Here is a 23,060-nt window from a genome sequence, read left to right as displayed (position 1 = left end):
AAGTTGGGCGTTGCTAACAAAATGAAGGCAGAAACGAGACAGACCAAGATAGCCCCGCCCTCACGCCATAGCACATGACAGGAAGAGAAGAGAAGTCGTTTCGAGGGGGGAGGGAAGGTTAACGTATTTGATTAAAGATTATGAGAGCACGTGAATTTAAAAAAAATAATGAAGTGCACAGATAAATCATTTATAATAAACAGTACAATATTACATATAAAATAAGAATTGTACATTTTGATTTCATGGCGACTTTAATACGCAATAAGCCGTGAAAAAAGTACTCAGAGTGGTGCATAAAGAAACATTTCCACTGCATCTCAGCCCTGCCACAAAAGGACCAGTTGACATCATGTCAGTGATTCTCTCGTTAACACAGGTGAGAGTGTTGCCGAGGACAAGGCTAGAGATCACTCCGTCATGCTGACTGAGTAAGAATAACAGACTGGAAGCTTTAAAAGGAGGGTGGTGCTTGAAATCATTGTTCTTCCTCTGTTAACCATGGTTACCTGCAAGGAAACATGTGCCATCATCATTGCTTTGCACAAAAAGGGATTCACAGGCAAGGATAATGCTGCGAGTGAGATTGCACCTAAATCAACCATTTATCGAATCATCAAGAACTTCAAAGAGAGAGGTTCAATTGTTGTGAAGAAGGCTTCAGGGCGCGCAAGAAAGTCCAGCGAGTGCCAGTACCGTCTCCTAAAGTTGATTCAGCTGCGGGATCGGGGCACCACCAGTGCAGAGCTTGCTCAGGAATGGCAGCAGGCAGGTGTGAGTGCATCTGCACGCATAGTGAGGCGAAGACTTTTGGAGGATGGCCTGGTGTCAAGAAGGGCAGCAAAGAAGCCACTTCTCTCCAAGAAAAACATCAGGGACAGACTGATATTCTGCAAAAGGTACAGGGATTGGACTGCTGAGGACTGGGGTAAAGAAATTTTCTCTGATGAATCCCCTTTCTGATTGTTTTGGGCATCTGGAAAAAAAGCTTATCCGGAGAAGAAAAGGTGAGCGCTTCCATCAGTCCTTTGTCATGCCAACAGTAAAGCATCCTGAGACCATTCATGTGTGGGGTTGCTTCTCAGCCAAGGGAGTGGGCTCACTCACAATTTTGCCTAAGAACACAGCCATGAATAAAGAATGGTACAAAAACATCCTCCGAGAGCAACTTCTCCCAACCATCCAAGAACAGTTTGGTGACGAACAATGGAGCACAATGGTTCCCCAAGTGGCTCGGGGAACAAAACATCAAAATGTTTGGTCCATGTCCAGGAAAGTCCCCAGACCTTAATCCCATTGAGAACTTGTGGTCAAACCTCAAGTAGCAGGTGGACAAACAAAAACCCACAAATTCCGACAAACTCCAAGCATTGATTATGCAAGAATGGGCTGCCATCAGTTAGGCTGTGGCCCAGAAATTGATTGACAGCATGCCAGGGCGAGGTCTTGAAAAAGAAGGGTCAACACTGCAAATACTGAGTCTTTGCATAAACTTAATGTAATTGTCAATAAAAGCCTTTGACACTTATGAAATGCTTGTCATTATACTTCAGTATAACATAGTAACATCTGACAAAAAGATCTAAAATCACTGAAGCAGCAAACTTTGTGAAAATTAATATTTGTGTCATTCTCAAAACTTTTGGCAACGGCTGTAGAACTCTCATCAACAGTATAAATGGATGAACCAATACCATACCTGAAACAGGACACTTTTAAAATAATAGTCCCTCTGCATTTCGTGCTTCCACACACACACACTTTTTTTGACAAGGGGAAGGGCATGACCTCCAAATTAAGTGTGAATGACGTAGACATAATGCCAGCAGGGCTCACTCATACATTATTAAAGGGATAGTTCACCCAAAAATTATTTACTGACTCTCAAATTGTTCCAAACATGTATGAGTTTTTTTCTTCTGTTGAACACAAAAGCTCTGTTTGGTGAAGCGGTCATAGCCGTGCATTTTTTATAGAGTCACATAAGAATGTAAAAATAAATAAATAAATAAAACATGTTTAACATGTTTTCCCCCATAAATGTATACATATGGTCAGGCAATTCCCAGTAAAAGTATTTTTGTACTAAACTGTACTAAAATACTTAAATACTTTATTATCTTTATGCTTTATGTAATATATTTAATCTTTATTCCTGATATCTTTATTATTTATGTTTATAGTATCTTTATTTTGTTCAATTCCTTTATTAAAAAAACATTAAAGACACACATTTTTTATTAAAGGGGTCATATGATGCGATTTCATTTTTTCCTTTCTCTTTGGAGTGTTACAAGCTCTTGGTGCATAAAGAAGATCTGTAAAGTTGTAAAGACTAAAGTCTCAAATCCAAAGAGATATTCTTTATAAAAGTTAAGAGTCACAAATGTGTGAAAAGGTACCTTATATTGGTTGCCAGTAATAGTTTTAAGTGGTCTTTTAAATGGATAATCCACCCAAAAATACATTGTCATCATTTACTAACCATCATGGCATTCCAGATGTGTATATATACTTCCTGTCTTCAGATGAACACAAAGGTAGAAAATAATTAATCTTTTTTTTTAGTCCAGGTGAATGGGTTCCCAAATGCTGATGCTCCAAAAAGCACACACATTGTTTGTGATGTGAACCATATAACACTAGTCAACGAATTGGTGTCTTTTGAAGCGAAACAAGCATCGTCATTTTTGGGTAAACTATCCCTTTATGTTTGTTACTAGCAGCAGTGTTTCCCACAGTATTTTGTCAGCCCTCAGGCCCTTAAGGGGAACAATTTTAAATAAATTCATCAATCTGGTTCACTTTGAGAAATCAAGAGCTTCAACCCTTTTTCAGTAATCCGTTTGAACAGGATTTAAAAAACCTTTGCAATTACTTGTATCAGGGCTTTAATGTGGACTTAAACCTCACTTTAGTTGATAGCGTCTTTAGTCCACATTACATTCACACTGTTATTTTCTGGAAGACAATCAAGACAGAAATGTTAGGTTTATTTGGTTACAGGAGCAATGCACATTAACATTACTGTAAATGTGCCAGAATTAAACCCTTGACAATGTAAAAAATGTCACCCTTTTTAACCTGAGAGTTATGCAAATGTGAAATTAAAGTGAATGGTACACATTGCATTCTCAGATGTAGGCTAAACTCACAGCACATATAGAGATGAAGTTTCCGGTATTAACTTGAGCTGCACGTGTGTAAATAAAAATGTCGCATAGCTTCACTCAGAAACACATAGCGCAACAAACTGTATACTTAAATTAAATCACAGCCTTTTGCATTCTGATAATTGCGCTAAGCCATATCACAATTTTAATTCGATTGACAGATGCTTGCCAAAGCAATGGCACCAAACACAATGTTAGAGATTTTTTATTATGAGATTTGTTTTCGGCTCATTATGAAACTCAGGCAGGCCACCACAGTCTAGGAAACTAATGGGAAACACTGACCTGAACTAGCCTGTTTTTTTTTTCAGTATGGGGATGATGAACTGATATGAAGAATGTGTATTATATGTAACTTCTTCCTCCAGCTCATCCCCAGCCAAGGTCTCTGGCCTTCCCTCAAAGCCCTTCCTCAGCCTAATCAAGTCCCTTTCCACTGAGGTGGAATCTCGTGAGGTTGCTCCACAGCAGATCAGCATCCGGCATTTGATGAAGACCCTGGTTAAGTCTTTGTCCACAGACACTGCTCGATCCGAGCAGGAGGCTTCATCATCTCATTGGCCCTCAGATTCCCGGCTCAATCTGCACCTCTTCAAACCTTTCACCCAGACTCGTGTTCCTGCTGTCAGTGGAGACTCCAAAACTGCTCCCTCATCCCCCCTCACCTCACCCGATAGCCGCTCCTTCTTCAAAGTTCAGGAGGTGGAGGCACGTATTGAAGACACAAAGCGTCGTCTGTCAGAGGTCATGTATGAGCCCCTTCAGCTGCTCAGCAAAATCATTGGCGAGGAACCTGGTGGCATCAGCGCAAACACTTCCACATCCACAACTGCAGGAGTCTCTTACCGGTCCAGGAACCTTTCCTCCAGCGCCTCTGAACTCTCCAACCTGTCTGCCCTCAATGGCCACTCAGAAAGCAACAATAACTATTGCATCAAGGAAGAGGAAGACCTGGAAGGAGAAAGTCCTCTTGAGGGGCCAACTGTTGAGCTGCCTTTGCACAAATCACCTTCTCTGGGCTTGGACAGGTGTTTTATGTCAACGCTTGCTCGTCAAGAAGACGAAGAGTTTTGCGAGCTCTACACTGAAGACTTTGAGCTCTGCACTGACACAGAGTTGGATGGAGAAGAGCCTTGTTCATCCCAAGTTCGACGAGGGAGTACAGGGGGATGCAGTGAAGAACCAACTGAAGGAGGGGAAGAGGAGGAGGAAGAAGATGAGCCTCCAGGAGTACCCCATAACGCACTGATTCTTCTTATATCTCTAGTTTACGGTTATTTTGTGTTACCACTTCCTACATATGTGTGTTGGGTTTTGATGGGAGTGGTGGCAGGTTTCGTGCTAGCTATTCTGGTGGTGTGGTTGTCAGCAAGAGGCAGATCTTCATGTGGCCGTCATGGCAGCTGGAGCAGAAGAGAGAAATGGAACAGGGTTCCTCTGGATATCAAAGAACCGGCCATCCACAAGGTGGGTTCCACCCTGCTGCTGAAGATGATTCTGGTGCTGTAGATAATGGTGTAGTTTTGAAGAGCTAGATGTTTACCTGGCAGCTTGCCAATATTTTTGTCTATTCACTATGCTTTTCACCATGCTTCACTGAGATATTTGATCATACCAGTTATATAATGCCTGGCATGGAAAATGTGTCATCATATTCTCAGATCTACAAATGCTAAAAAAAAAAAAAGCATAATAATAATAGCAATGAGTATTAAGTCTATCTTCCATATGCCATAGTGCTCACAAGGAATCCAAATTGTATTTTTCAGAAAGTACATTTGCTTGTTTTTTAAATGTCTCTCCACTCCAACAGTCTGTTGTTGTTGACAGTTACTTAATTTTGCTAAGCCTAGCTATTATGACTTTTCTGATGTGCATAGACTGCTTCCTGATTTGACACTTGACTGTTCATTAAAGTTGTACTAGGGTGAAGATTGTTAACCAGAGTCTTTAAAGGAGGTTGTTCAGCTACAGAAAATGGCTGAGGCCTTCAAAAAAAAAAAAAAAGCTGATAGCATAATAGCAATGAGTATTAAGTCTATCTTCCATATGCCATAGTGCTCACAAGGAATCCAAATTGTATTTTTCAGAAAGTACATTTGCTTGTTTTTTAAATGTCTCTCCACTCCAACAGTCTGTTGTTGTTGACAGTTACTTAATTTTGCTAAGCCTAGCTATTATGACTTTTCTGATTTGCATAGACTGCTTCCTGATTTGACACTTGACTGTTCATTAAAGTTGTACTAGGGTGAAGATTGTTAACCAGAGTCTTTAAAGGAGGTTGTTCAGCTACAGAAAATGGCTGAGGCCTTCAAAAAAAAAAAAAAGCTGATAACCAGCTTATCTAGTGTGGCCTGTGGCCTTGCTTGGCCTCTCCTGATAATGAAATGATCTGGTCAGTTCTGCATTGCTTGCTTGAAGTGGAAGATGGTCACATGATTGTCACACTTTGATAGTCACACTAGGTCATGGTGGATGTTGCTGATGTCATGTGTCAGTGCAGGACAACCCCTGTTTATGAGAAATTAACAATATAAACTAGGGTGTCACATGATAGCACACCTTTAAGCTAAGCTTTAAAAAAAAAAATCACTGTGTACACTACCATCATGATTTAGAGAAGCTGAATCTCTGTCTGGCCATCTGAGATGTCAGTTTGGATATAAAGGTTAGGTTCATGATATTTTTTTCAGTAGTACTACAGCACACAGTGAGTGTATATTAGTATAATTTGTAGTTTACTTGTTTGGAGACGTTATGTCAGAATGAACTACTTTATAGCAGCCAGGAATGCTCATAATCAGGCTTATTATCATCACCGTCACCACTTAATCTGTAGCCATTTCTCTAAGCTGAACTGAAGCAAAGAGGCACCAGATCGTTTTTGGTAAAGCTGTTATCCTTATCATTGGCTAGGTCCTTGATTAACTCATGAAGTAAAATCTTACAAATGAAGAGGTTTAGAACATTCAGGGATGTTTTTACTAAAATCACCACAATTTAATTAATCTGAAAAAAGTACAAATCAATTTATTTTTATTTTTCCAGCTCAAGAGCGATAACAATCAAAATCCATCCAATTTTTAAAAAAGCACATGCTGCAGTGATATTGACTACAGCACATAATTGCAGTGCATGCTTAGAATAAACAAAAAGTTGTTGTCTGCTGGATGCTGAAACAGTTATAATAGTAAAACAGTTACTTCAGTTAAAATATTTCTATATATTTATTGTTATAGTTTTTAACCTGACTGATTAAGTGGAAGAGAGTAATGTGTGGTACGGGTACATTGTTACAGGCTGTAAGGCTGAGCGTTGTCATTTTGCCTGAGCTGTGTAATATTATCAGGCCTACCTTTGTTTATCTGACTGCCCATCCTTCAGCCAACAAAGGCAGTACAGTCCTTCCTCATACTTGATTACTTAACAGTGCTGTAATTAATTTAATTTTGGCCATGTCATTTTTATTATTTTTTTATTAAGATGTATTTTTGGCATTTTTTGCCTTTATTTTGATAGGACAGTTAGTTGACAGGAAGTGAAGTGCCAGAAAGAGAGGGGAGACTGGATCGGGAAAGGTCCCCGAGCCGGGACTCGGACTCGGGATGCCCGAAGTGCAACGGTGCTAAATATGTCAGCATGCTGCCCACGAGGCTATTGGCACCGACTCCTTGTAGTGTTTTTATTTACGTGTCCTGGTCAAGCAATGCTTTTCAGGGGTAATTTTCTCCATTTTTGCCTTTAGGGGCCAAGTACTGAAGTGGTGTTCATAAGACTTATCAAATGGTTAAAAAAAAAACTAATAATCACTTACTATTTTCTTTTATATTGGAAAAAACAAACAACAAAAACATTTAGAATGGATTGTTTTTTGTATTCAGAATTATTCATAACATTGCAGTTTTTCCACAAATGTGTTCATTCTCAACTTGAAATGTTTCTCAGAATGTGGAAGCTGTATATGGTGTGACATAATGGATAACGGTCTGACTTGTAGCCCAACAAATGAATGCAGTGTAGATTGTGCTTGGTCCCTTATTTACTACTTATTTTTGTGGTCCATTTGTTTCGTTGTAAAAATTTCTGTGCTTATGTACTCAGGGTTGGATGAATGAGATCTACAGCTATGACCCTGAGACGTATCACGCCACATTCACTCACTCTGTGTATGTGCGTCTGGAGGGCTCTGTCCTGCGACTGTCCAAACCTAACCGCAATATCCCCCGCCGGGCAACCTTCAATGAGCTCAAACCTGACGTCACCTATGTTAGCCAGAAAATCTATGATCTCACCAACAGTAAGGTGGGTGGTACACACGATCTCTCAGTGCACAACCTGTTTTGTTGTTTTAAATTTCTGTAATTAATTTAGCCCAGAGCACTTAATGTACAGGCCCCATTCAAACTTTAGTTTTTTTTGTTTGTTTGAATCACTTACTATTTTCTTTTATATTGGAAAAAACAAACAACAAAAACATTTAGAATGGATTGTTTTTTGTATTCAGAATTATTCATAACATTGCAGTTTTTCCACAAATGTGTTCATTCTCAACTTGAAATGTTTCTCAGAATGTGGAAGCTGTATATGGTGTGACATAATGGATAACGGTCTGACTTGTAGCCCAACAAATGAATGCAGTGTAGATTGTGCTTGGTCCCTTATTTACTACTTATTTTTGTGGTCCATTTGTTTCGTTGTAAAAATTTCTGTGCTTATGTACTCAGGGTTGGATGAATGAGATCTACAGCTATGACCCTGAGACGTATCACGCCACATTCACTCACTCTGTGTATGTGCGTCTGGAGGGCTCTGTCCTGCGACTGTCCAAACCTAACCGCAATATCCCCCGCCGGGCAACCTTCAATGAGCTCAAACCTGACGTCACCTATGTTAGCCAGAAAATCTATGATCTCACCAACAGTAAGGTGGGTGGTACACACGATCTCTCAGTGCACAACCTGTTTTGTTGTTTTAAATTTCTGTAATTAATTTAGCCCAGAGCACTTAATGTACAGGCCCCATTCAAACTTTAGTTTTTTTTGTTTGTTTGTTTGTTTGTTTGTTTTTGTTTTTATGTAAATTAAGGTTTGAAAATCTTTCTTTGACTCGAATTACAGAATGTTTCTATAAGTGAATTATAAAATGTGACACAGAATGTTTAGTATTTAAAATGTTACTGACAAACAGGGTGCCATAATATTTCTATAATGAAACTGAAACTTTTCTTGCACTTAAGCATCTGTGATACAGAATTTCATTTGCACAGAAAAAAAAGTGTGAAATCTGAACGTTTCTAAAACAGTTATTTTGCCAAGCTTTTTTTTTTTTAAAACAAAACTTATTAAACCCTTTAAATGCATACTATTTAATCAAATGAAGGTTACATTTGAGTTCTTGTATTACAGATCTACCTGGTGCCTCATAGCCTGGCCAGGAAAAGGGTGTGGAATAAGAAGTATCCCATCTGCATTGAGCTGGCCAAGCAGGATGACTTCCTGGCCAAAGTGCAGGGAGATAAGTCTGATGTGGTGGAGGAGAAGACCCCTGCAGTAGGAGACCGGCCCGAGGCTGTAGGCACTAGTGAAGAACCTAAGAGAGTGCACACAGAACCTGTACTGTACCTGTTTGGGAGGACAGGAAGAGACAAAGAGGAATGGTTCAGAAGGATGCTACTTGCGTCCAAGCTGAAATCCGATGCCAAGAAGCCCTCTGGCCTGCCTACAAGTAAAAAATTTACAAATGGTCCTTTATTCAAATCATTAGTACTTTCATTAAGAAATAGTATTATTGCAATGATAGCACAATAGACACTTTTGAAATAAGTGTATATATATATATATATATATTCACACACATAATAATAAAAAAAATCATAAAAAAGAAAATAGATTTACAGTGTAAATGACTGGAAACGCATCGTCACAGTCTGTGAAAAGGGTCCATAGAAAGTATTTTTTTTCATGAATGAGAACCATTGAACGGACTATACTTTTATCCATAGTTTTGTTTTTTTCCAAATTAATTAATTACGTAATCAAGTCGTATTATCTCTCTCGGCAGGCTGTCTGTCTCATAGCCGCAGCAGCAGTCGTGGCAGTCTGGATGAAATGTTCCAGTCTCATCCCAGACAAAAAGACCTTGATGCCAGTCTCAAACAGAAAGTTCTGGAATACAACGTCTACATGGCCAAATATGTCAGCCAGTCTGCAGGCAGCCCCACCACAAGCCCTGATCAGAGTGCTGGAAGCAGCCCGGGAATCGTGAAAAAGGTCCACAATATTTCACAATGTCCATTTTCCGAAAAACCGTAATCTTTCATTTAAAAACCAGACATCAGTTAAACCAACTCTACCTATCAAATACTGAGACTTGTACATCCAGACTTTGACAATACCCATGTTTCCATCCACTTTTTATGTGAATTTTGAGATACTGCATTAAAAATGCTGGATGGAGATAGCAATATGCGCATAAAGTCTTAAAATGTGCATTAAAAGCTTGTACACTCAGTTGAGCCAGATACATTTTTAATCCCATAAGACAACATGCATAAACAACAATGGAAACATTTACTGAATAAATTTGGTGCAACAAAAGACTTTGCCTCAACAGATGATGTGACTGGATAAATGGAATAACTAGAGCACCAAACTCATCACACACATGTTGTTTTAATCATTCTGAAATGCCAAAATCCGTCATCAAAATTATTTGGTATAATTACCTCCCAGAACTGTTTCAAACGATCACGTTCCCAAACATCAGGCATACGAACACAAGTTAACATGACCGCTTTTGTTATTGTGTTTCGTTTGTGTCGCTCTGAGGTCATTTATGTAGAAAAAAAAGAGTCAGAGGCTGCCCCAGTTGCAGCAGCTTTGTTTTTTATTATTGATACTTGTGGCAGTTTCCCTGGAAGTGACTATTTTGTTCTCTTGAGTACATGGGATGGAAACGGTGCTTTATTCTCGCAAATGTTTTATGCAATATTCTAATTAAGTTTAATGTATGTTTGTCACACAGTTTCCAGCCAGTCGTGAGCAGGAATCTGAGTCTGAAGCCTGGGTCAATGCACTTTTAGGTCGCATTGTCTGGGACTTTCTTGGAGAGAAATACTGGGCAGATGTGGTGTCCAAAAAGATCCAGAAAAAGCTGAGTAAGATCAGGGTGAGAACGGTTAGGTTTATATCTCACACCAGACTGTCTGACTGCGTATTTGATTAAAAGAGTAACTTATTGTCTTGATTATTACAGCTGCCATACTTCATGAATGAACTGACCCTCACCGAGCTGGACATGGGAATATCTATTCCTAAAATCCTCAGCTCCTCCAAACCATCTGTAGATCACAGAGGTAAGGCCTGGTCTGTAATCCTGATTTATGCTTACTATTGCTCATACTGTTGTAAAGGAAAAGTGATTAGCTCAAAAGGGGGGACAAGTCCTGCATAATATATCCCACCCATTAACAGGTGCCGTGATGAAGAATGAAGAGATAATCAGTGTTATGCACTTTACCTTTCTGTGGTCATAATGTTATGCCTGATCGATATGTGTATGCATGTATATGTGTATATACAGTGGGTACGGAAAGTATTCAGACCCCCTTAAATTTTTCACTCTTTGTTATATTGCAGCCATTTGCTAAAATCATTTAAGTTAATTTTTTTTCCTCATTAATGTACACACAGCACCCCATATTGACAGAAAAGTGAAAAATTTAAGGGGGTCTGAATACTTTCCGTACCCACTGTATATATATATATATATATAGTGAAATATTGAGCCTTACAAGAAACCACTATGGACAACCACTAGCAACCACTTTGACAGTGGCTCAGAAGCTACCAGAACACTGTAACACATGGATAGCAACTTTACTGTTTATGCATTTGGCAGACACTTTTATCCAAAGTGACTTGGATTGCATTCAGGGTACACATTTCATCAGTTCATGCCTTCCCTGGGAATCGAATCCATGACCTTGGTGTAGCACTTGTTCTACTCTTTGAACTGCACGAATGCTGTAATGCTAAAATCACTTATAGAAGACTTTGGCAACAAACATGGGCCCATAGCAAGAATCGCCAGGTTACATTTTCACACAAGGTGCCTAACATGGCTTTAAAAAATTAATAAACACACAAGGTGCCTAACAAAATTTTACTTTAAGTGTGGTTCTTTCAGCAGTGTCATGAGACCTTGTTCATCTCTTTATTTTACTGCTGATAAAAAAAAAAAAAGTCTGTAAATGATACTATAAATGATTCTGTAAATGATACTCAAATCATTTTCTGTGGACTATCCTGCAAAACCATTAGATGTGCCTTGGCCACAGTCAAGCTATATCTGCACTGTACTGATGGAGCAGCACCCCTACAGTGAGTCTGTGTGATTTGGTAAATGACTCCTGCCAGTTTGTTAAACTTCTCGTTCGTCATAGAGGAAGCAGCCCACTGAGCTCAGAGGATCAGTGTGTCTCTGAGCCAATCAGAGTGGAGCAAACTCAAGTACTGACCTTTCACTCACTCAGGAGGAAGTGTGCATAATGACTGCATGGCTTTCAAGATTTCCGGGGGTTCACTAGTGACTCCTGTATGAATTTAATCGGTGTAAACACATGCTGGATGCAGAATTCCAGCCCGCTTGATTTGGTGTAGAGTGTTCAAATCAGGCAAAGTTGAAGGAAAGAAGTGCTTTGCTTGTTTTCAGGGGACAAGCAACTGGTGGCCTATTGTGTCAGAATAGTAGAGAATCAAAGCAATCATGTTTTTTGGGTTAGTGAAACTTGATGAAATGATGAAAAAGTATCAATTATATAATTTAGATATATTGATTTCAAATGGTAAAGTTAGAGAATCACAATGATTATTCTCTGGGAAGAGTTTTGGGTTTTGTAAGTGGAACACGCAAATGACACATTTTTGTTATTAATGCACTGACATTGAGACCATTTTGTTGGGACCACTGTATAAACTACTGTTTGAATTTCCATTGGTAGGCCTTTGGTTTGACTTGGAGATCTCGTACAACGGTTCCTTTCTTATGACTCTTGAAACCAAGATGAACCTGACCAGACTGGGAAAGAAGGAGGGGGAAGGCCTTGGAGAACAGGGAAAAGAAGGGTAAGAGCATTTCAGAGAACATTTCAGAAGACAGATGTTCCTCATCTCTTGTTCTAAATATCTGAGTTTATTTGATGGGTTATTTTTTCTTTGGATGTATTCATCATTTACACTCTTTTACTGTTTCCTCTGGACTGATTTCTTTTTGGATGTGAACTCTTAATGGTGAGTTGAATCAGGGCTTTTCTGAAATCTCTCACTGTATTGTACATTGCTGCTGCTTAGAATTTAGCTCCATATATTAAACTGATAGACACTTCACCACTGAAACACCACCACATCCCCGCATGTGCTTGCAGAAGTTGTGTTCTAAGCCCTTGAATAAGCTTCACATTGCATTCTGGGATTGAGATGAGTGATACGTGTGATTGTGCATTTGTGTGTGAAATATGCAGACGATACCTAAAAGTGTTACAGCTCTCTGAGGTTCGGAACAGACCTTTCATCTTTATGAAGAAGTGCTTTTTTTTGACTGTGTATCGACTGTGTAAAGGACTTTAGTATAGGTGTTTTGCAGCTTTGCAACTTCCCTTGCTTTCAGAAAACCAGTTATCATAGAAACATGCTGCATAAGCCTTTGTTTGTTTGTGTGCATGGACCAGACCCAGACCACGCACTTACTTCCTGGCTGACAGTGATGAAGAGTCATCGAGTGCAGGATCTTCTGATGAGGAAGATGCTGTGGAAGTGCCTGAAATTCCAGGAGTGGAAGGGTGAGATTGAGAATCTTTCCATTTCCGTCTGTGTTTAATTTGGGATATTGTTACCAGTTTAGCAGCCCAACATAGAGTTCAGGCACAGAATCTGTCTATGGGTTGAAGATGGCTGCACACCTGGAGATTACTCTGGCAGAACTTACTGCATGAATAATTGGCTCGTGGCTTCTTTTCTTCACAGTTATGTTGGGGGACACAGACCCAGCAAAATCATGCGCTTTGTGGACAAGATTGCCAAGTCTAAGTATTTCCAGAAAGCCACGGAAACTGAGTTCATTAAGAAGAAGATAGAGGAGGTGTCCAATACACCGCTGCTCCTGACGGTGGAGGTTCAGGAGTGTCGAGGAACACTAGCTGTCAACATTCCACCACCTCCAACAGACAGGATATGGTATAGCGCTTCCTTCAATATCCTCTTCACATTACTACTGCACAGAAATAAAATCTGATAGTATCTTTGGGCATCCTACAAGTTGCTAGCATGCCATCTGCTGGTCATTATTCAGTACACGCCAAGATATTTCATGCATCTATACAATACAATACAATACAATACAATACAAATGTTATTTCAATAGCATATTTAAAACAACTGCCGTTGACCTAAGTCTTTCCAGCATCATTAATACAACAAAAACAATGACATAGTCACACAAACAAAAAATAAAAATGTAATCCTGATCACTCTAATCAATTCTAAAAGCTATACTAAAAAGATATGATTTCAATCTAGACTTAAAAGCATCCACAGATGGACAAGATTTAATGTGCATTGGAAGAAGTTTCCATAATCATGGGGCAGCCACTGAAAAGGCCCTATCACCCTTTTATTTTAATCTAGTTTTAGGAACATGAAGAATCATCTGACTCGAAGATCTCATATTTCTTGTCTTTTGATAAGGTATCAAAAGGTCAACAATATATGTTGGGGCAATACCATCAACAGAACTCGATTCTAAATTGTACAGGCAAGAAACCAAAACTGGGATAATTCTCTGTGTGAGTCAAAAGTCTAGCAGCAGCATTTTGCACTAATTGAAGACCAGATAATTGACCCTGTAAGATACCTATATATAAAGAATTACAGTAGTCAATGCGTGATGATACAAAAGCATGAATAACAGTCTCCAGGGCCTTAAAAGAGAGAATTGATTTCAATTTAGAAATAATTCTGAGTTGATAAAACCCAGCCTTAACAACACTAGTAACCCGTTTATCTAAAACCAAATCAATGAATCCCAAATTCTTGACATGATCTGAAACACTAATCTTCATAGAGGCCCAACCTACTTATAATTTCCTAAGAAGCACAAGAGGGTCTAAAGACAACACACCCAGTCTTATTAGTATTAAGATGAAGAAAATTGCTTCCCAACCAGGCTTTAATCTCACCTAAACACTGAACAAGACTTTTGGATCTATTGGAATATATACCTGGGTGTCGTCTGCATATAGATGATACATAATGTTATACTTATATATATATATATATGGGCCCTTCAGGCTCAATTTTTTGTATCAAAAATAAAATAGGCCCAAGTATAGGCCTGTGGCACACCACTATGTAATTTAGCTGATGTAGAACACATCTCCAATGCCAAATGAAAATGATCTATCCTTTAAATATGACTTAAACCAATCTAAGGCAGTACCCGTAATACCAACATCTTCCAAATGCTGCAATATAATACCATTATCAACGGTATCAAATGAGACCTAAAACCTGACTGGAACATACAGTATAACAGCATTCGTACAAGATTGGGTTTTAAAATGCATTTAAATGATTTTATTGCATGATTGAAGCACATGAAACCTGTAAAGAACATGTCCAGGATATATTTTAGCTTAAAATTTAAAAGAAATTATATTTTGCTTAAATAACATGAAGCCATTTAGGGCCATTAAGATTTTTTTGTGTCTTTGCAGGGTGCCTAATTGTCAGAAATACTGCCAAGTATATTTATTTTTTAGAACTCAAAAGTAAAACATCTGGACATAAAAGGTCCTAAGGTGAAATGTCACGTGGACATGTTCCTGAAATTTTTCAGAGTAAAGATGTGAATGTGGACACATGTGGATGTTTCCATTTATTTCAGGTATGGTTTCAGAAGTCCTCCTCATCTGGAACTGAAAGCTCGGCCTAAACTGGGCGAGAGAGAGGTTACTTTTGCTCATGTGACCGACTGGATAGAAAACAAACTCAATCAGGAGTTCCAGGTATGCATATGTGAACTTAACGTGAACACCAATATAGTCTTCCATGGATATCATTATGAATGCAAAATCAATTGCATTATAAGAACATGAAAACGTTTATTTTTAAATACTGAACATGCACATTAAAGTTGTAAAATCAAATTAAAATGCATTCATTTATTTTCATAAATATTTCTGTAGTTGTAATTTTCAGCAGGATTTTAAAGAATTTGGTAGTGTAGTGTAGACACGAGTGTCTAGATGTGAACAGTGATCATTGTTCAATGAATTGACTCTATATTACAAATGATAGAATTACTGTATAAAGTACATAATTTTAACATCAGACTAAATTGACAATATTTTTCAAAGGTGTTATAGGATAAAAAGAATTGCCATTCATTAGTGCAGGGGTTCTCAAATCTTGCCCTCGATGTTCACCTTAATGCAGAGTTTAGCTCCACTTAATCAAAAACCCCTTTGAGTTAGTTTGATCAAGGTTACAGCTAAACTGCAAAAAAAGTGGACCTTGAGGGCCAAAACTGAGGTTCCCTGCTTTAGTGGTTTTCTCTCGGTAATTAAAAGCTGCAAACCCATCATTACCAGTTTGGAGCCAAATAGTTTGTGTATAAGTACATAAGGAGCTCATAGATGAGATCTCTGAATGTATAATTTGAATAACAATCATGCAAGCACCTTCGGTTACACTATTTTTATGGTGTTCTTTTTACAGTCCTGTTATTACTATAGTAAGTACAAATAACATGTAACAAGGACACTGTAAAATAAAGTGTTAGAGCACCTTCAAATTTGTGGTAAAAGAGATTTTGCCAATTTCCCCATATTTGTTTGCGGTTATTAGACAAGGTTTTTATTTTTGTCTTCCTACTTGCTCTTCTTGACTCTCTAATGCTTCCTACCTTACGCAGAAAATATTTGTAATGCCAAACATGGATGACGTCTGGCTGCCTATCATGCACTCTGCCATGGACACGCGTTCCAATGCCAATGCCTTGAAGAATGAAGAATCCTTGGACCCTGAGGAGTCCCTTGAGGACATGTGAAGATTAGTTACTGTATCAAACAAAAGATAAACACTTCAGTCCCATGAGGGCAGGACTGTACCTGAGTTGAAAATTACAGGTGCCATATTGCCCATTGAACAGAGCTGTGAAAAATCTGAACACATCAATAACTAAAAGAAAGGACAATATTGCTTGCTTGCATTTGATTTCTTCGGTACAGTATGAATAAATATGCTGTTGGCCCTCAAACAGGATAAAGAGGTTTTGGTGACATACTAAAATGCATACAGGTGATGTTGACACAGCAGTAGAACACTTGTATGTGACTAGGTAAAGTGTATACGCTACCTCTGTTTGATGCACGCTGACATACCAAACGTCCTAGTGTCGCATGATAGAACCTAAACTCTCTCCTCCAATAGCCTAACGTCTAGTCGGCAGATAGGAATTACAACCCGAGGGCTTTCACTGGACTTTTGGGATGACAGGGTGCCTGCAAACCACCTGGAGGGTTAAAGCATTTGGGGTCGTGCATCCTTGGGATGTATAGAACGTGCTATAAACACCAGTAACGGATGAATCTAGTCATTTTAACAGAAACTCTAAGCCAAAAGGGGGCATTTCCGAGATTTGCACCCTATTTATGATTTTCCCGTGATTGTCATATGCTTCTAGCAGCAAATAACTTAGACACAACAGACCTACTAGTACCACCATTATCCTCTTCCATTCACCGCTGCCTGAGCCCTATGTGTGGCGTCTGATTATGCAATTAGATCAATTTCACTGTGCTCAAGAGGGACACCAGCCAAATAACCTCTCATCCCCAAGCCATTCCTACTCAAGCGGACTATTTTAGAGGATAGGGTTCAAGAGCTTTCTAAGCGAGATCTCTCCAATCATCACCCCTCTGCAATGGCCGTAGATCAGTGGTTCTCAAATGGTGAGTCGTAGGCCTGTTCTCAGAGAACAGCAAGGGATAAAGGTACAAAGTTAGGTCAGCAAGATAAATAGGCCAATCTTTTAAAAGAGAGGGGAAAGACTTCTCATATCTTCCTAAAGTTTGAGTTTGTCATCTAATAAATTCTGGCATTTTTTGGTACAAATTCATGCCACAGAACTCAAACAGATCTGTCTATTTGTGGAGCAACCTGAAGGCAAATTCGCCATAGGTTGTAAATTCTACTGGTTTTTCGAAAGGTGTTTTATGATTGTACAAGTAAAATAAGATCTGTGGTGAACATTACTAAAGAGGCTTTCACATTTTTACATAAATTACACTCAAATGAGAATTTTAAGCCATTGTGTTTTTAAGTTGCTAAATAAAGAGTACGATCCATAACCTAAATTTAAAAAAAGCTAATTCTCTTCAGGGTTTTTGAACTGAAGATTGAACAGACTAAAGAACAGACAGACAGATGCGAAAGGACTATATGTATGGCCTGCCCTCGCCTTTAAAAACCATTAATGAAACTGCACAAGGTGTATAAAATACAACCCGACTACATTATATATGATCTATATATTTGTGCTGACCACAATGTTTCTTATTCAGCCTGTCTTGTAAACAACTTTGTATATTTTTGGGCAGTTAATGGTAATATTCGTATATTTTAGTGTTTGATTTGAAAGGTATTTTTTTGTTTACTTTTGAATGAGAATCAATTTGGACTGTGTTGGGATGTCCAATCTAGAATCTGGGTCCTGAAGCAAAATCGGTTGAGAACCACTGGGCTACGCCTCACATTGCATGTCAGATCAAGGCTCAAAATAAGTGCTATTCTATTTCCAACACAGATTAACTCATGTGTTTTGTATGTGAAGAAGATTGTTGAATGTACAAACGGTTCATATTTTTGTCTACCTTGTTTGGCATAATGTGTCAAGTATTGCTATCTGTGGTCGCCGTCAGGTAGACTTTTTTTTATTATTATTTACTGTGCTTGCAGGCCAATGGTGTATTAAATCATGTAGGTAGTTTCTGTTGGTTAAAAGTGGCAAGTGAACTTTGCCATCTAAAATATCATGAGATTTGATATTCTTCCATTGTCAGATACTTAGGTATTGACAGGTCTGAAAAAGTGTTTATCCAACATCACAAGTTCTGTATCTTAGCTGCCGCTAAGGTTTAAGTGAACATGAATTATGGCTTTTCCACCTCCATTTTGGACTCAAGTCGAAGTATCAATACTACATGTAGTTTGATTTCAATGTGTTTATTTTGTATCACTGTTTATGCTACAATTATTACCATTCACAATTGATCTTTTGTGTGCGCTCTGCCAATTGCTATTTCCTTTGCGCAATATTTCATTTGAATATTGTATTCTGCCATATTGACAACATGATTGTGTGTGGAAATTGATAAACTGCTTTTGCAAAAATAATTCCTGAGGCATTTTTTCAAAAGCTGTTTGTACTTCAGATTTATAAAGGTTGTTGATTGGTTTTGAAAGAGCAACTCCAAGAGGCTCCAGTTATAACAAGCCTTTGCTTGACCCTTTGAGCCATGAAGGGGCTCCATAGGTTCAAAGACAGTGCTCATATACAACACTGAAACAAATGAAATCTACCTTTGTGGGCCTCTTACTCAGATCTACTATCACCCCCCTGTTCAACACCCCTTTATACAGAAGAACAATTAAGGAAAAATGCATATACATACAAAAAGTTGTCGACTGCTTTTAAAAGAGCAACTTGGGGGGGAAATTCCAAGAAGCTCCAGTTATAACAAGCTTTTACTGTTGCACTGTTGCTTGACCCATTGAGCCATGAAGGGGCTTCACAGGTTCAAATACAGTGCTTACATATATATATATATATATATATTTATATAATAAAAACACTGCAATACATGACACACACACAAGCAAAGACGTGTATTTTGTTTATGTATAGAAACAAACAGGATTGTGCAATTTTGTTACATCCACATAAAATATTACAATACAGAATAAGTTATACATTTGCAATAACCACAGCCATTACAATGAACATAGTGAGGAACATTCAAACCTCTGCCTCTTCCAATTCACCTTCTCTCCCTGTTGCAAAAGAAAATGCCATCATAAACGTTCATTCCAGCTTCAAAATCAAACAGATTGCAGTTGAAATTCACCAGTCTTGTCAGAGATTTGATTTGACATCAGTGATGTTCAGCAGTCTAACGCAGTAAACACATCATTCCAGACCACACAAACTGAAAATGTTTGATGCAATGAAGTCAGGCCTGGTCTTACCTAGAATCACTGGCCACAAAGTCCACTGTAACTGTAAATAACTCTAAAAGAGGGACAAAAACAAAATCACTGATGTATTATAATTTAGCAAACATTAATGTAGCTTTATTAAACACTCTTTAATGTAATTTCACAGTGAATGAGAGCAATGGCGCAAACACGTGCTCATGAACACACCACGTGCTCACATTTCTAAAGTACAGCCTAAAATATGAACAATATAAATTATAGACTTAAAACAATGTTCCAATTATTTTAAACGAATACAATCTCATGTCAAATTTAATATTAAATACACTCTTTATCAGCGGATACACTACATTCTACCGGAAATAGTAGTCAACAAGATCTAATTTGTTCTTCAGAATCAACGATAAACTAGCTTTCCTCAATTTTATCACTCCTGGGCTTATCATTCATCCGAGCTCTCTTAACTGCGGTAGGAGAAGTGAGACAAAAAATAATAATAATTCAATCTAAACTGCTGCTTTCCAAATGAGCCCCACTCTATTCGGTCTACGAAATGAACTGCGCTTCAGACTAGTTCTTCTTCTTCTTCTATCTTTCCGGCAGTGTAGACGCTACTGGGCGTATTACTGCCCTCGACAGGTCAAAGTTTGAACTAAATTCTTATATACAGTCCTGTATTATCTATGCAAGAACTGAAGAACTGCCTCAGAGATCAGTTTATGCTTATCACTGTGTCAAATTGAAAAAGGTTAGAGAAAAACGTACTGTGCCATGGTACAACAGTAATACCCATTCTCTCAAGAAAAAAACTCGTAGTCTTGAGCGCAAATGGAGTTTAATTGATTTTTCCGTACATTTCTGCCATATGTACATTGACTGACAGTCACCACTGATAAGCTACCATTAAATATTGTAGAAACTTAATTTGCTGTAAAGTTGCTTTGCAATGATTTGTATCGTGAAAAGCGCTGTACAAATAAACTTGAATTGAATTGAAAAAACTGTGTCCAAACAAAGAAGTAACAGAAAACACTTCAACGCCAAGTTCTGCCAATTTATCAAAAAGTGCTTTTCTTTGTATATTATACTTTCTTCATTCCAAGAAAACATGCCCTACTGTTTCCATATTCCCACATTCACATAATCCAGAAATATGCTTTCCTACAATATACAAAAAGTAATTTAACCCACAGTGCCCCAACCGTTCTGGGAACATTACTGAAAAGGACGTTCCCCTAATGTTACTATTTGATTCCCAAAAAACTAGCATTAGGGAAATATTCTGTGTTTGCTGGGTATCTGTTGATCTTTATCTCTCAATGATTGTATGAACATATAAACCTGTGTAATATTAATAATAATATTGAAGTAAATTAGTCACACTAGTCTTCTTCTTCTTCTTCTTCTTTCCGGCAGTGTAGACGCTACTGGGCGTATTACTGCCCTCCACAGGTCAAAGTTTGAACTAAATTCTTATATACAGTCCTGTATTATGCAAGAACTGAAGAACTGCCTCAGAGATCAGTTTATGCTTATCACTGTGTCCAAACAACGAAGTAACAGAAAACACTTCAACTCCAAGTTCTGCCAATTTATCAAAAAGTGCTTTTCTTTGTATATTATACTTTCTTCATTCCAAGAAAACATGCCCTACTGTTTCCATATTCCCACATTCACATAATCCAGAAATATGCTTTCCTACAATATACAAAAAGTAATTTAACCCACAGTGCCCCAACCTCAATCTACAGTTTAACTGAGTCCCTACGGGATGGACAAGTACAAAAACATATTTTCCTAACTTTCTTCAGACTAGTTCAGTGAGATGTTCTTTTTATGGGGAGACACCAACCTCCGCGCTCCACTTGGCTCAGAGCCGTAAAGTCAGAGAGAGAGAGAGAGTTGCGACAACGGAAGTTCTGAACGCTCGATCGTCACGTGATTCACGTAGACCTCAAATAGTTCCAGGAAGTTCATAGCGGGCACGGGCAGTTGGAATACATTGAGTTAAGAGAGACAGAACTGCGATTTTTTTTTGGTAATTAGTAGACTATAAAGTAATTTATTTAAATTATTTATATAAATAATGTATACATTTATGCGTAGTATATAGTTGTATCAGTGTTGTTTTTAAAAGATAAAATCCGCTAATATTTGAGGATTAATTTGGTCAGCTATCCTTACCTGCCTTGTTAACATATTTTATGCTGACGTTACCATGGTAAAAGTCCATGTTTGCTATATATATACGACATCGTGGTCTTTTACCAAGGTAACTTCAGCCTCTCTCAGGGTTCCTACGTTCCTAAGTATGGAAAAGTATGGAATTTGATTTAAGTAATTTCCAGGTCTGGAAAAGTATGGAAAAAAGAAAGCGGAGTATGGAAAAATATTTGCATTTCCAGACTTTTGCCCCTATTTAGTTTTTTATAATAGAAATTTAAGAATTTAATGAAAATAAGTTTATCATACAAGAAGTGGTAGCTGTTAATGATTGTCAAACACGACTGGTGCACTTTTTAATTTTGCATTTTGGGTTTCTTCTCACGATATTCTTAGCACCATATTACATAGCCTCAAGGACCTTTGAAAAAATAAAAAATATACAGACTTTTATGTGCGCACGAGAAACCATTACACTTAGCATACAGGACAATGCATACTGAGCCACCTATTGTGCCATCAGCCCATTTCGCCCCATCCAACAGACCCAAGCCACCACCGCACTCCTGTCTAGTGGACTGCAGAAAGATACTAACTTTTCAATCTGCTACGTTACTGACTGTACTGACAAACTATGCTGACACACCATGTCTACACTGGACCACTGAAAACCACAAAGCGACCACTGAAAATCATTTGTACTTTGTGTCAGTACGTCTTACATAGAGCGATGAACGAGGCATCAGTTTACTGTCAGGATTTGTCATGTCGCGCCGTGCTGCATCCAGTGTAGAGACAGCATCACTGATTATAATGGGTTCTATTGTATTTTGTCACACCGCGCTGCGCCACTCGCGTCCGGTGTACTAAAAATATATATTTTGCCATAAGTAAAAGTTATTACATAAAAAAAAGGCTAAATGTAGGCTTTATATGAAAGACTTATGTACACTGAAAAATGATTAGAACATTTTTTTAAGGTAAGTGGTTGCAAACAATTTATTTTAGCTACATTTAAATTAAAAAAATGTACATTTGACAATATATATACGATAAACAAATAAAATTTGTTTATTTAAATGTAGCTAAAATAAATTGATTGCAACCACTTTCCTTAAAAAAAAATTGTAAATTCAATGAATAATTTTTTCCCCGCAGTGAAATATAGTAAATATTAGTAAATATATAAATAGTAAGTATATTTACTATTGTTTGTGTATTAATTTGATTAGCTTTTAATTAGTTATAATAACCTATAGCCCTGTACTCTATACAAACATATTTTCTCCAAAAACATTATTTAAAAGAAAAAAAAGTTGTTTCAAGTCTGTTCAACATGATGCAGTCGTGTTTGAACGGGAAACCTGATATAATGGTGTTAAATCAAAAGGAATTGTTTAAATAAAGTGAACAGCATTACATTTTTTTTTCTCAGTGAGCAGTGTTCTTT

The 23,060-nt window shown here is 37.9% G+C and overlaps 1 protein-coding gene and 1 long non-coding RNA gene across 3 annotated transcripts; one reads left to right on the top strand and one right to left on the bottom strand.

Annotated features, from left to right (window-relative positions):
* The first annotated feature begins 501 nt into the window (after positions 1 to 501).
* LOC107757086 (testis-expressed sequence 2 protein-like) lies at positions 502 to 16,487 on the top strand. The gene is made up of 12 exons (XM_016574467.1): positions 502 to 772; positions 3,511 to 4,640; positions 7,275 to 7,475; positions 8,579 to 8,897; positions 9,234 to 9,442; positions 10,197 to 10,340; positions 10,428 to 10,527; positions 12,175 to 12,298; positions 12,901 to 13,011; positions 13,196 to 13,405; positions 15,114 to 15,234; positions 16,143 to 16,487. Exons 1-12 carry the CDS (start codon positions 502 to 504, stop codon positions 16,275 to 16,277), a joined length of 3,075 nt encoding a protein of 1,024 aa, XP_016429953.1. The 3' UTR covers positions 16,278 to 16,487.
* Positions 16,488 to 19,112: 2,625 nt separating this feature from the next.
* On the bottom strand, positions 19,113 to 20,067 carry LOC107757090 (uncharacterized). 2 transcript variants are annotated; one of them, XR_001641896.1, is made up of 3 exons: positions 19,805 to 20,067; positions 19,478 to 19,520; positions 19,113 to 19,282 (listed from the first exon to the last, which is right to left on the bottom strand). It is a non-coding gene; the product is annotated as an uncharacterized LOC107757090 (long non-coding RNA). The 2 variants fall into 2 exon arrangements; XR_001641895.1 differs by having other exon boundaries at positions 19,113 to 19,520.
* Positions 20,068 to 23,060: the final 2,993 nt, after the last annotated feature.

Source organism: Sinocyclocheilus rhinocerous, unplaced genomic scaffold (genome assembly GCF_001515625.1).
Source record: "Sinocyclocheilus rhinocerous isolate Xijiao unplaced genomic scaffold, SAMN03320098_v1.1 scaffold473, whole genome shotgun sequence".
Lineage (NCBI taxonomy): Eukaryota > Metazoa > Chordata > Actinopteri > Cypriniformes > Cyprinidae > Sinocyclocheilus > Sinocyclocheilus rhinocerous.
This window is presented reverse-complemented; position numbering and strand designations above follow the sequence as displayed.

What these genes read in the sequence shown, in the direction of transcription:
- LOC107757086 (XM_016574467.1), top strand. Translation starts at nt 502, where the DNA reads ATGGTTACCTGCAAGGAAACATGTGCCATCATCATTGCTTTGCACAAA. An exon ending in AAAAGCTGAGTAAGATCAGG is followed by an intron (nt 10,341 to 10,427) that starts GTGAGAACGGTT and finishes TGATTATTACAG; the next exon opens with CTGCCATACTTCATGAATGA. An exon ending in AACTCAATCAGGAGTTCCAG is followed by an intron (nt 15,235 to 16,142) that starts GTATGCATATGT and finishes TACCTTACGCAG; the next exon opens with AAAATATTTGTAATGCCAAA.